The 13,674-nt window shown below is 37.9% G+C and overlaps 1 protein-coding gene across 2 annotated transcripts in view; it reads right to left on the reverse strand.

Annotated features, from left to right (window-relative positions):
- The window catches only part of pex14 (peroxisomal biogenesis factor 14), a 49,346-nt gene that overhangs the window by 19,875 nt on the left and 15,797 nt on the right, over nucleotides 1–13,674 (reverse strand). For both annotated transcript variants that reach the window (XM_028584030.1, XM_028584029.1), the window contains exons 3-4: nucleotides 7,770–7,854; nucleotides 1,517–1,642 (exon numbers count right to left, since the gene is read on the reverse strand). In XM_028584030.1, the coding sequence (XP_028439831.1) occupies nucleotides 1,517–1,642; nucleotides 7,770–7,854 (211 nt within the window). The remainder of the gene's footprint in view (nucleotides 1–1,516; nucleotides 1,643–7,769; nucleotides 7,855–13,674) is intronic.

The raw sequence follows: 13,674 nt of genomic DNA on the forward strand, positions 1-13,674 counted from the left end.
AGAGGCATTCAACTGAAAATGTCACTAAACAACAAACAAGGTCTGAATGAAATACAGTGTGAGTTTTACTTTTATTTACTCTGGTGGGGCCCAAATGAATATGAAATTATTAGCGGCTAGGCCACTAAAATACGCCACTGATATTCTATTACAGGTCTGATTTCACCTAATGGCTTATGTGGTACATGTTTACTGGCTTAAGTAAGTAAACCAGATTGATCTTGTGCTTTACCACTTGTGTGATTTGACATGCAAATAAAATGAGAGACCTGCTGTCACATTGGACTATATGGTATATCTTCAAGGTGAATGCCGTTTTATTCTCCTTACTCAAGGGCACATTTCATCGCTGCTGCAGCATTGAGGGATGAACCTGTAACCTTTCCTATCGAACATTTTGAGTCATTCTCCAGCATCCATATGGTAACCACATAAATTTGGGTCTTCATCAACATTATAGCTGCAATAGACTATCACCTATCCCAGAATACCGTGCTTCTGAAAGGCCTGGGAGTCCTTGGGATAGGTGGTTGACCCTGAACAAGCCTCACTGCATCACCAGGGGTCTTCACTTGCTCTTTTCCCCCCCGTTAGGACCTTTCATTCTTTCTCTGTCTCTCCTTTTTCCTCTACCACTTCCACTCTGCCATCTTCCTTTTTTTATTTGGTCACTTAAGCTGTGGAACTGAGGTATCCATCCCCCGTTTTTCCAATCTCCTCTCAAATTTATTGGGTTCAGTGGAGGCCTTCCTGTCCTTCTACCGCGTGGAAATAGAGATCAGAGTATCCATTACTTCGACAGAGATGGATGCGGGTCCCTGTGCACCGTCCCCATAACAAGGACATCAAAGGAAGGTAGCCCCCTCTTTTCAGCATGACCCCCCACACAAGAATCCCCGCTCTCACCTCATTATGCAGCTCCCTTATAGCCGTTTTGATATAAAACCCCCCACTATGGACGGAGAGCCGCGAGTCTCCCTAACTACATGGCCATCCCATCAACATCACTTTCATTACAAAACATGAGATGCCAGGGGAGTCAAGGACAGTGTGGTAATAAATGAGGGTGGAATATATCTGGAATCATTGTCATATGGGTTAAGCATTACACGGACTTCATTCTGCATTGGTAAATCAGTGGACAGCACTCATAACCTCCTGGGGTAATAAAGATACAGGTTGCGGTGTGGGGTCATACCAGTGTGGAACCCCTTAAAACAGAATGGCAAGAGACTTCATGAGCTTGTGCAGTGCAATGTCATATCCCTGTATCTGAATTCACAATCAAGGCAAATGTTGTATGGTAACACTTGTAAAGTTCCTGGTATTTGGTAAGCGACCGATAATCCTGTTTAGTGGATTTAAATTAATAAAAACAAGAGGGAACAGCAAACCTGAAGAAGGCTTTAAGTTTTGAATTAGCCTCTTTTTTTGTTAGGTGAGGATGTGCACATACATATTAATATTATGTATATCTACCAGGTATCAAAGGGGAGAAAAGGATGTGTGCACTCACTGTGTGGTGCAAGAGCCAGCTGAGTTGCGTGGAGTGGATGTGGGGGCCCCACAGGGCTCAGAGGGAGGATTTCTTCTGTGCTGCCAGAGCGCAGGATGGACAAATTCACCTCCTCATCTGTCAGCCCTGGAATCAAGACACACACCTTTAAGACATTCGGAGGGGGTATACAGTAGTTACTGGGTGTTAATGGGAACACCAAATGGCTCCTTGGCTACCATAATGCATGCTTAAATACTTCCCAAGCTGCCCACAAATCTTTTAAGTACAATTTAGAAAAAGTATGACAAATCTTCATTCAATTTTACCTGACCTCTTCTCAAAAATACATTTTCATTTCATAATTCAAAAATTCCACTGAGAGTTTCCGTTTCAGGGACATCCATCAAAAGAAGATAGTGTAGAAAGGTTCACACAATGAAATCTGAAACTCTGCTAGCCTATTAACTGCCACCAAAGGCAAAGAAAATAAGAGTCTGTCCACTTCTCCAGTTATATTTCCCATGTGGAGATTTCATACACCCCAGACAGCGAAAATGCATTATTTTAATTTCTTCATTGTAATGTAAATGTATTACATAATTTTGCAAATGCCAATATAATTTAATCTTCAGATCTTTTTAATGATTTTAGTGATGATTAAATTGCAAAGGGCTCCCTGATGGAGAATCTAAAGGGAGCTAAAAAATCTAATATGAACATCTCCTTTTGTGGCAAGAAAGGATTTTATTTCAGGCGCCATATGCTGCCATTGCTGTGGGTCTCTTCTTTTAATGAGCGACTTAGTCCAAACAAAGGAAAATAATTACAACTTTTGATGAACTACATTAAAAAAACATTAACCAATTTATAACAAAATTAGGAGAAAGCTAAAGACAAAGAACCAATACTAGTAAGTACAGCAGCTCTCAGCTCATTAATAAGCATGGTTTACCTTATAAACAAATCCGCAAAGTCTGTATCATTATGTTTTGCATTGCTCATTGTGGCCTGACAGTGTCTCTCAGTAAGTAACATCTTACCAAAACTTCCTTTAGCCATTTCCCTTGCTTATTTACAGAAAATCCCCTTTGTAAGAAAGCATTTTACTTGCACTATTCCCTGAGGATTTAGATAATAAGAATCAGAATACACTTCCTTCATCCTTTGAGAGAAATCAAGCAATTGGAAAAGGTTCATTTGCAGTGTTGGAAGAGATCATTTGCAAGAGATGGCTTTATGTTTGCATTAAGCGCGCAAAGCCCGATTCTAATATCTCTGGTACTGACCTCCAGAGTGGTCTTCACAAAAGAAGAATACAGTAACACCCTTGTGGAGTATTTATAATATAAACAGTGTAAACATGTAAAGCAGAACGTTCCATTGCTTAAGGTTGATAAGATATCATAACCAAAACCTCCCATTTGAAATATCTGAATAGCAGGTCAGACCTTGATCAGAAATCCCACTTTAACCTATCCCTATATGAGCAGCCCAAAAGCATAAAGAAATCCTTTGATAATCTACCACACAGTTTATGCCAAGAGGAGGTCCCTGCCGTCACCTATTTAAATGCTCCGAGGACTTCAAATGGCCATGAAAATTGTTGAATAATTGAAGGCAAATATTGGCCGGCCTGTAGTCTACAGCAGGTCCTGAGTGCCAGGAAGTGGTGAGCGCCATGTGCTGAGTTTGTGCAGTCAGACTGCACTGTCAAATAAGCAATAATGTGTCCCTGGACTCCTGATTCATCTGACCACAGCAGACTACATGGTGGCAGACTATTGAGTGAGACATGCAAAGATCTCAGTTTCACTGAATGACAAGAAATAAAAACATGCTTCAGGTTTTTTTCCTTTCACCTTGAAATGTAGTCTCTTTTAAATCCACATTTATGCTGCTATTGAGCTTAATGTATGTACATCTTAATGTCTGTTTACATCTTTGATGATGGTTATGCCCCAAATAAAAAGGTTTTTGTACCTTGCATCAACAAAAAAAATGGAAATTTCTGAAGCTGTTTACTAGTCAAATTACAGCTTGCTAAGTTGTGTTGTATGCTCTGATCTGTTTATTGTTGAGGAGAAGACAACAGCAAATGAAAGAGTCCTTAGATCCAAAAGAAAAGGGAACAAGGTGAAAGTGAGTTTTACATATAAAAGGGAAAAGACAAAAAAAGGATGTTGAAATTTATTATGGGTTCCAAAACCTGTGGAATGACCCCTGGACCCCTATTTCAGATCGACCTGCTGGGAGATGAATTTTTTAAGACATAAATTACACCTAATGACGACACCATAAAAAAGAACAATAATGGAAAGCTATTCTGTATTTCATTATACTGTATTATTTGGTGCACCTGATACACGCAGTGCCTGTTTATGAGTCACCGTATTAGCAGATGCTCAGCCGAAGCATTTGCTTTGACCTTGCCATTCTCATTGGGGCATGAAATTACGGTGCTGGCACCTCGATATTACAGCTATAAATACTGTAAACTGCATATCTGGGCTACGTTTTCTATTGTCTTTCAACATAAACCTGATCGGTATTTATTTAAAGGAAAACCCATTGCTCGTCGGGTTATTTACAGCTCTATTTTCAGTGGCTCATATTCTCTGGGTATTTTTAAAGGGCAAAGAGGCAGCAAGGCTCTTACATTTAATTCATTTCTACAATTCTGGCACTTCTGGACTTTAAGGGTCAACACCTAGGCCGGACAGCCAATTATAAAAATTGCTTACAAAAATATTTTGGGTGTTAAAAGGTGAATGCCTTTTTCACTGTTGTCTAAGGCCTGAATTATGAAGTTGCCCTTGAGTGAAAATTACATTTTGAATATCGTATTAAGAAGAAAAAAAAAGGCATGGCAGGGGTCATAAATAGATGGAGGTCAATGGGTTATTAAGAAGTCGAGTGCAACTTCTCATGCTGTGCTGGCGAGGGAGATTCTACATGTCATTTGGTCCAGTACAACTGCTTGAAAACAGCATGCCCTAAATAATGACCACTCTCATAGAGTATTCATTTATGTATTAAAAAAGGGGACTCTGCTCTCATTTCCCTGCTTTATCGCCTTGTACTGATGACAAAGTAGGCAAGGCCTAGGCTAGGTGGCGCCGTGGAGTAATTTATAACCACATCAATCCCTTTACCTTCTATGGAGGCCTTGGTCATTGTCATTTTTGTCCGAGAGGTGAGTCACATAACCCCACTTACAAACAGCATCCTATTAATATCTGGGATGATGAACCTTATCCTTACCCTTACCTTCAAACATGGTATGGTAATAGACCAAAAGCATACCTGTGTTCCCTTTGACCCTCGATCACTGGCCCTCTACTCAGGGTGAAATCTATTAGCATTATTTATTCAACTCAATAACAATTGGGACGGCATTAAAAAGAAATAAGTCAAGCCATCATTTATGTCTCTCTGACAGAGAATGTACTGTGCCTGTAATGCATTTAATATTGTATTTACCTGTAATGCTACATGTAGTCTCTGCGCATTACTCTCCCAAACAAGCAGCACTCAGTTTGGTAGTCTGGGTGCGCCCCAGTGATGTCAGTTTAGGGGCCACGGTCAAAGTGACATGTTGAAAGCTGGAAAATGTTGTTGACTTTGTCCTGAGAATTTGATTTTTTTTGGTAATTATGTGTGTAACTGCTAATTGTCTGGGCTTAATGGTGGTGCCAAAATTGGGCTCAACGCTCTTTAGTTGTTAGATCTGTTAATTGTAGAGGACATAGATGGCACAATTCACTAGATGAGACTGGAGCACATTATATTTCACTCAAACACAATAAAATTTACTTGATTTTGGCAAGGAACAAGTAAAGCAAAATTGCTTCGATATGGCTACAACTCATTTCCCGACTTGTCTGCAGAAGAAAGAAAGAAAAACATCTGAGTTTAAACCTTGATTCATATTACATCTAAGTGACAAAGTTTCAATATTTCAGCCAGTTTATTCAACAAGGACTCAAGAAGGGCAGCTAGAAATATTGGACTGCATAATTGCCAATTCATAACCTGAAACTGACAGTTGAAGGAAAACTTTCATTGAAAATTATATTTTTCAATGAATATTGAAATAAACCACACTATTAGGATCTCGTTGGGGGAAAAAAAGGAGATGTAACCCAGAGAGACATTCTTCAGTGCAGATTAGAGCACAAATGTGCAGGGAAATAATATGCAGGAGCAAGATTATTGTGTAAAGATTCTGCAACATGCAATCAAAGTGGGCCCTATTTTCCCCTTCATCAGCTGTCCAGCGTAAGTAGTGGCAGCAAGAGGAATCCAATTTAAAATCCACTCTACCGGGAGATGGTATTGTTTCATTTTATGTGTGCTTTGACATTTCTGGCTGTTAATATAGAGTAAAATCCAGAAGTATTTACATAAATATGACATTAAACTGTATTAGAAATTAAGACTGACACATTTGCTGTGGTGACTGTGGAGGAGGAGGATGATTGAGTTTCTAGGTCAAAGGGTTGAGAGGACAATTCATGCTGGGTCTACAAACACAGGGACTGAATACTGGCCTGCTGCTATGTCTATGCAAAAGTCTAATATGGCTCAAGTGAGACAGAAAAGGAAGCAACTAATCGGAAATCATCATGACCGATCATGTTCTATTACTATCTTATATCAACATATGGACATTTCTATTGGGGAAAAGTGGTCATTTCAAGAGGGACTCTTGTCAACATAGAAACTTAAATTTAACTTGTACTCCTTTCAAATTAGATTAGTTATTTTCTAAATGCCACTCAGTTAGATAATTACTACGGGAATGTTCAAGGTGGAGCTTACCATTGCCTTTCTTGACACAATTTCCTGTAACAAACATTTACAAATACTGCTCTCACATTGACATCAGTGTGTTGAAATACTTTCCTGAAACAACTCAGGGAAGATCAAGTATGAATGTACAAGATTTCCAGGTTCACTGTTATATGACTATACCATACAAACCAAGAGTTATCCTACAGTATGAATACTGCAGAGTGCTACTCAAACATACTTTGTGCTTAGTGTTTCATTGCTTTCTCTCTGAGATCAATGTTCTTATGCAAATTGAGGGTTCTTGTTTAGATCTACAGTGAAACAGACTTTCCAAAATAAATCTGCATTAAAGCATCATACATATTTCATTGACTTAAAGTGCAGTAAGAGCAAACCATTTTGGATAGCGGAGCTCTGTAGAGCTTATAACAAAGCAGAAAGTAAGAAGAAAATGTGGCATAGTATGACATCATGTGGTATTGATGAGGCCTTATTACATTTGAGATATCCAACAGTAGATTATGAACATGCCTTAGTTGTCAATAATGAGACACAAAGACGAAGAAATTTCAAAAGATATCAAGAGTCATTAGAGCCACATGAGATGTGTGTAGTAGCAGCCGGCAACCATGGATTTGGTTTCAGGTTACCTTCCCTTGTCATGGAGCTTTTAGGCTCACTTTTCAATGTTTGGCTACTCTAATGCTGGAGACAAAGTCCCCCAGCACTGCAGAGGTACAGTCCCCCAAGAACAGAACTGTTTTGTGAAGAACTGAAATAAAACTACTTACCACAAATAGCTTATCTGAAGTAAAACCAAATACTCTCTCTGTACATATTAACATTGCTCATCTTATGCAGACTGTGAAAAATTCATGGCATAACACTGCACATTTCCACCGCCACCTTATATAGAACAGACCTAAATGAGTTCAGAGTAATAAAGCTTTTTGCAAGTTTTATTGCACAAACAATGTGTCAGAAATAATCTCAATGAATTGCAAAGAAACTGAAGAGCCAGCAAACACTGCCACCATCCCTGCTTAGAAAACCTCTCTGTGTCATGCCTCAAATTTACGATAACCGTTAAATTAAGTAAAAGGGTTAAAATGCTGGAAGGCAATATTGATAATTCCATTGAAAATGCAGAGGGAGTTTGTCAATATTAATTTTCCTAAACCCAAAGGAGCATCCCAACTGGTGTGTCATTTATTCACAGGGCCTGAATCATGCACTCTGAAGCTAAATCGACCACCCCTGTTAGACCCCCAGGGTAAAGAGCTACAGCCACAACCTTTGACCCTTATAGACTTATCACACAAAAAACAAAACAGTGCGTGCATCCCTGGCCAACCACATTTTGTAAACAAACGTGGATTAAAATGTAAATACAATATTTTCACAAATCTATATTGAATTTTTGTAGGGCTTCCTGCATTGCCTGCAACAGAAATCAAAAGCAAATCAAATGTCTCACCTTTTTTCTTCAAGAAGGCCTTTCTGGTGGCCAAGGGACTCTGACGTACTTTTGGGTTCTGTAGAAATTTTACAGCAGTGGTAATCTGGGAAGAGACAAATGTGATTTAATTCCTCATAATGATATAATGTAAGAGGAAGAAGAAAACGTCTGCAGGAAAGTGAGCTTTTAACAGTACAAACAACAGTCTAGACCTTCTTTAAGAAAAAAATGTTCGTTATAAATCCAGACAAAAACATAAATGGATTCCATTTGATAGTTGCTTCTAAGCCCCCACACCCAGCTGTGAGGAGAAAGACCACCTGACCACTTTCCAGCTAAATGTGGGGAATGACCAAATCAGCAGTTATAAAATTAGCCCATCAAGAGTGCTGGACAAATGGAGTATGGAGCTTAATTTGCTATTACCCTCTTAAAGACAAACTTCCATTCTTAAGTGCGCAGTGGAAGAAAATCTATACTTAATGCAGAGGTGATCATTTGTATCTAATAACTTGAGAATCCGAGGCTGAAAACTTCTGTAATTCTTCCAGTTAAAAACCTGCCATGATCAAATCACCCAGCCTGAATGTTGTAATGACTTGAAACGTTAATGCACTAGAACGTTAAATAGCATCAGAACATCAGTAGTTTTAAGTGCACTGCATTCATCGATTCTATTATGTTTTCCTTCGAGATGCACCTTAATTTTCCACCCCAGTATGCATTTCCAAGAATTGGAGGGAGAAAAAAAAAAATCTTCCTCAAATGGCATTAAAACATAAATTTGAAGTGGGCGCCATGAAGTGGCGCATTCTAAAATAGATAAATATGTAAGAACACAGAGAAAGGGGAAACACACTGGAGGGGAGGTTTAGATGACTTATTATCGCACCTGTGGTCCCTGTGATTCAATTGTAAAAGTCATCCCTCTAATAGGTTGAAAGGTTTTGATTACTCTTCTTTTCTCTTAGTGTTGAAAGATACAAAGTGATTGAGCGCCCTGCCAGTGGTAATTCGTTTTGGGTAATGCATTGCATATACTATGAACCTGTTTCAATCCAAAAGAATTACAGTTTAAACTTGTCCAAAGGGTAGGTGTGGCAGAGAGGCTGCATAAAGAGCAAGATTTCTGTGACAAACACTCGGTACAGTAGAGGATCACGGCACAGGCAACTTTATGGAACTTATGAAAATATATTCAACTTTTCTTTAGAAGATCATGAATAAGCTCAAAAGCAACTTAATAACACTTGTATTCTAATTAGGTACACTACCGGTCAAAAGTTTGGGGTCACTTAGAAATTTCCATTCCACTCCATTACAGACAGAATACCAGCTGAGATCAGTTGCATTGTTTTTTTAATCAGGGCAGCAGTTTTCAGATTACATTATGTGCTTACATAATTGCAAAAGGGTTGAAAGAAGTGGCTGATCTTTATTTATCTTCTTTATTATCAGGAACCATTCATCCAATGTTCCAAAGGCACATTCTGTTTACTAATCTGATATCATTTTAAAAGGCTAACTGAGAAAACATTGGAGAACCCTTTTGCAATTATGTAAGGACATAATGTAATCTGAAAACTGCTGCCCTGGTTAAAAAGACAATGCAACTGATCTCAGCTGGTATTCGGTCTATAATGGAAATTTCTAAGTGACCCCAAACTTTTGACCGGTAGTGTACACGCATATAATATACCATGCAGCATCATCAGATTTATACTACTTTGTAAATATACTTTAAGTTAAATACAGTAATGCAACTTCAACGGTGAATTTTATTAAAATGTACCAGATTCATCCCAAGAGATGCTGGCACAATTTATTTAGACACTAATCAACCATTTTACTGTGACACTTCCGTGACCTTGATGTACACATGGGTTACGCAAGGGATATGGAATTTCCTGTATCCCTATATGCTGAGGGCTTATTAAAGTCAGTCACCCGGAACCTTCATTGTGACAAGCAGATTAAACCATTTGCATGGTGAACCCCCAACTCATGTTCTGGGCCAAAAGATACAGTCAAAACACAGAAAATATCCCTTTGATAACAAGACAAAATCATCCTGCTCTTGGCAAAGCTCTTACTGTTCAAGTAAGTGAGTCAATGTGAATACTTGTGGTAAAGGCAGAAACCAGAGATAAACACACTGAAATCTAATATTCTAATATTTATTCCAGTAAATAACAGAGTGATGTAGACCCTGGGAGAGGTAATGACCTAATAGAGGAAGAATATGCTGAATGAGCAAACCTTGTTTACATTCTTTTAAAATTCCAATAGCACAACATTGACAGAAAAACTGTGTCAATGTTAATAGGCATAAGTATGACATCTTAGTAAGCACCGCAGCTAGCTCAGCGGCAAACTAATGAGGCAAATGTCCATTTGGTTAAAACTGTAGTGGTAGATCTTCAGGGAGAGGAAAAGTGCACTTCTTAGCAGATGACATAGATGCTTTGCACAAGTTCAACCCAGACATCTCAATCAATTATAACCACATTGCACAGATTTCAGTCTTGTCTTGTTATTGACTTATGGATCATTGCAGTTATAGTGTTGAGTAGCACACAACGGGGCTTTTAGGGGGTTACGATGGGTAACAATACAAGGCACATTTAGGTCGTCAGTGTGAATAACTAAAATAAAAATGTTGTGAATTTTCTTCCTTTTGGAAAACTAGTGAATCATTCAAATCAACAATTAGGCTCTTCTGTAAAGCTTTTTGTAAAACTTGTAAAGACTGCTAATGCACCGAAGTGCTCCATGTTAAGCGTAATAATCTTTACAAACCAGATAACCAATAAAGTGTCAGGTAAAACTGAAAAAGAGGCAAAAACTCAATCATAGGAAGAGATAATATTAACCAACACACTTAAAGAGAGTGAAGTTGATGAACGGACAAGATTACAGGAATTTTATTGAGTTTGAATTGGACAAGACTTTGCACTGCACTTGTCTGAAAATTACAATTGTGATTCTTTGGATTATGAGAAATGAGGATAAAATCCAATTATGTTCGAACCACATGGTTGGATGCCTGAGGAAATCCATGTAACCAGTTGTATATTTTTGCTCTAGCTAGTAACAGCACTTAACTATAATACTTATTAATATTATGCAGGTGTGCATTATGGGGTTTCAGGATAAGCAGTTGGGAAATTCAAACTTTCTATACTAAAACAGCAACTAACTGTATGCCTTACGATTGGTGCTTCTGGCTGGTTTCGGTAGCCTATTTGAAGTTACAGTAAGTTTCGGTATTTGAAATGAACTGCAGAACAACATTTGAACCACAACAGATTTAAAAGATGCCTCACAAGAAATTATTCATTATTTTTCATTAAGTTGGAAGCCACATATAAATCATATTAAGGCCAAAATATCCAAATCAATTGCAATACTTTATAAAAACCAAATACCTATTTAATCCACGTTCATTGTACACGTTGTATTGTTCCTTCATACTGCCATACATTACTTACTGTTTGGAAGTATGGGGAAACACTTACAAAACAAACACTGAACCTATATTCATCCTTCAAAAGAGAGCCTTAAGAATTGTGTAAAAAAAACAAAAAAACAACAACACGTACAGAGCACCAACTAATCCACTAAAATTCAAAGATATTGTTGACTTTAAAACTGCACAAATCATGTACAAATTAAATAATCAACAGTTATCGGACAGTATCCAAGGGTTGTTTCAAATAAGAGAGATCAAACATCACTTAACTTGTGCGTTTAAAAGGAAACTTATAGAACAAGAACAAATGCTAAATATCACTGCATCACAACCAAAGGAGTTAATTTATGGAAAAGCTGCAGTGAAGAGATGAAATAATGTACAACAATGAGGAATTTTAAGAAACTATAAAAAAATGAATATATTGAATGGATACGAAAAGGACTTGAGGTGACTGTCGGTACGGTTGCTGGGCTTATATACCATGTCTAGTTTGGATGGGTTATTATTCGGTTTGAAGTAGATGTATGAAAAAGAAAAAATGTGTTTGTGTGAATGCATGCATGTGTGTCTATGTATACTGTAAATAAGTGAAGCATCAAATTGTTTTGGATTTAACTAAAGTATAAAAATAGAAAAAGGGGGTAGGACCAGAAAAGTTTTTTTAACTTCTTCCTTCTCCTTTAAGAATATGGGAATTTCTTATTTGAATCATTTCCAATAATTTTGGAATATTGTGTGAAATGTTCTTATTTATCTGTTGTTTTTATTACATTTTTTAACAAAATATAAACAAAATAAATTAAACTAAAACTAATTCAAGACTCTTGTTTTTGGTCATAATTATTTGGGCCAATCCAAGCCACCCAGTTAACTAACAATTACTCTAAAAGTGAAAGTGTGTTCAACGCATCATGTTGTCATCTCTGAGTCTTTTGAACTTAGACATTTTGATTAAAATACGATACATCTTACGTCTCCAAAAGTCACATCTGCTTTTCAATTTATTTATTTTTTACAGAAAAATAAATTCCCATGCACTGCAAAACCGTAATTCATGTCATCTATTCCACAAAAAAGTATATGGACACATTTTGTCTGCAACAATGAAGACATTCAGAGGACATGATGGAACGAGAAGTTGGGTGGGGGGGCTAAAAGGAAATCATTAGCAAGTATAGGATTCAGTCTCAGTGTGAATCAATTCATTCCAAATTGCCCCGGCCTGTACATTTGTGGAGAAGTGCCCCTGATATAATAACAGACTGATAGACACGAACAAAAATTGTGTTAGGCTGGTCTCAAATTTCCCCCCCAAACACACGTTTGGAGGACCAAAAGCGAGAGAAAGTCAGAGATGGCGAAAAATGAAGCTCTATATTAATTTGGTGCTTTCATGGATGATTTGCTAGCAGGGGCAGCTGTCTTAAATGACTTAACCAAATACCTTTCTGATACCAGAGCCTTACCAAAAAGGAATGAAGTTTTTATGCAATTATTGGGTTTCCTTTAGTCGCCTGACTGCTTGATGTGGCCAGCAGTGCTTTTTAATTTTTTTTAAAAGAGCAGCTTTAAATGCCCTTCTAACTGTGACATCTTTCCCGCCATGATGTGACCTTTAGCGGAGGAAGTAAGGCCTCATGGGAGCAGCAATAGGGAATTATTGACCCCGAGAGACATCAGGAAGTGAGGTGCAGACCAGACCATTTAGCTAACCTCCACATCCACTCTCATTCAGACACTGCATGAGCTTCAACAGCTCTGCTGGAGCTGAACCATTCTGACAATGACTGTACAAAAGGAACTTTGTGTGTCTTCTTCTCTTTTGGGCAGTGCTTTTCGGAAAAGCGACAATGTGAAGAAATTAAATGAACAACCATTACTGAAACTCAACCTCAGTAAAATCTGATAAAGGAGTACGGGTGAAACATGGGCTTTTTTCTTCTTCTTCTGATAAACTATGAGAAAACCTTTTTACAACAAAATGTATAGCGCGTAGAAGGGTAGATACAGTGGTTTGGTTTGGTTGTGTGTGTCTTATTCTCTTCTCTGAATGTGGTCAATCGTTATTGAATGATTGTAACTTTTCAAATTTAAAGATCAGAGTCCACATAGTTGAAAAAGGGTCATGGAAAACTTCATTGACATTTGTTTTGCAAAGGTTTAAAAATAACATACAGCGCTGTATGAGTGTCAGTGTTAGAGCCATGGGCAAGGCTACAATCATGACATCAAAAGCGCATTATGCAATTTTTGTAAAGGGGGGGTTGGTGGACGGAAATCAAGCTTTTTTCAAGTCCACTGCGTGTACAGACCAAACTTTCCAGTCAGCAGCATTTCTCTATCACAGCTCTGTCATCACAAACATGGAAAAGTTGAGTAGGTTCAGCGGTAAGAAACACTAAGGGTTAAAGTACATTCAACCGAGGACATCATCAAACTGTAAAAACT

The sequence above is a fragment of the Perca flavescens genome, chromosome 7, assembly GCF_004354835.1.
Source record: "Perca flavescens isolate YP-PL-M2 chromosome 7, PFLA_1.0, whole genome shotgun sequence".
Lineage (NCBI taxonomy): Eukaryota > Metazoa > Chordata > Actinopteri > Perciformes > Percidae > Perca > Perca flavescens.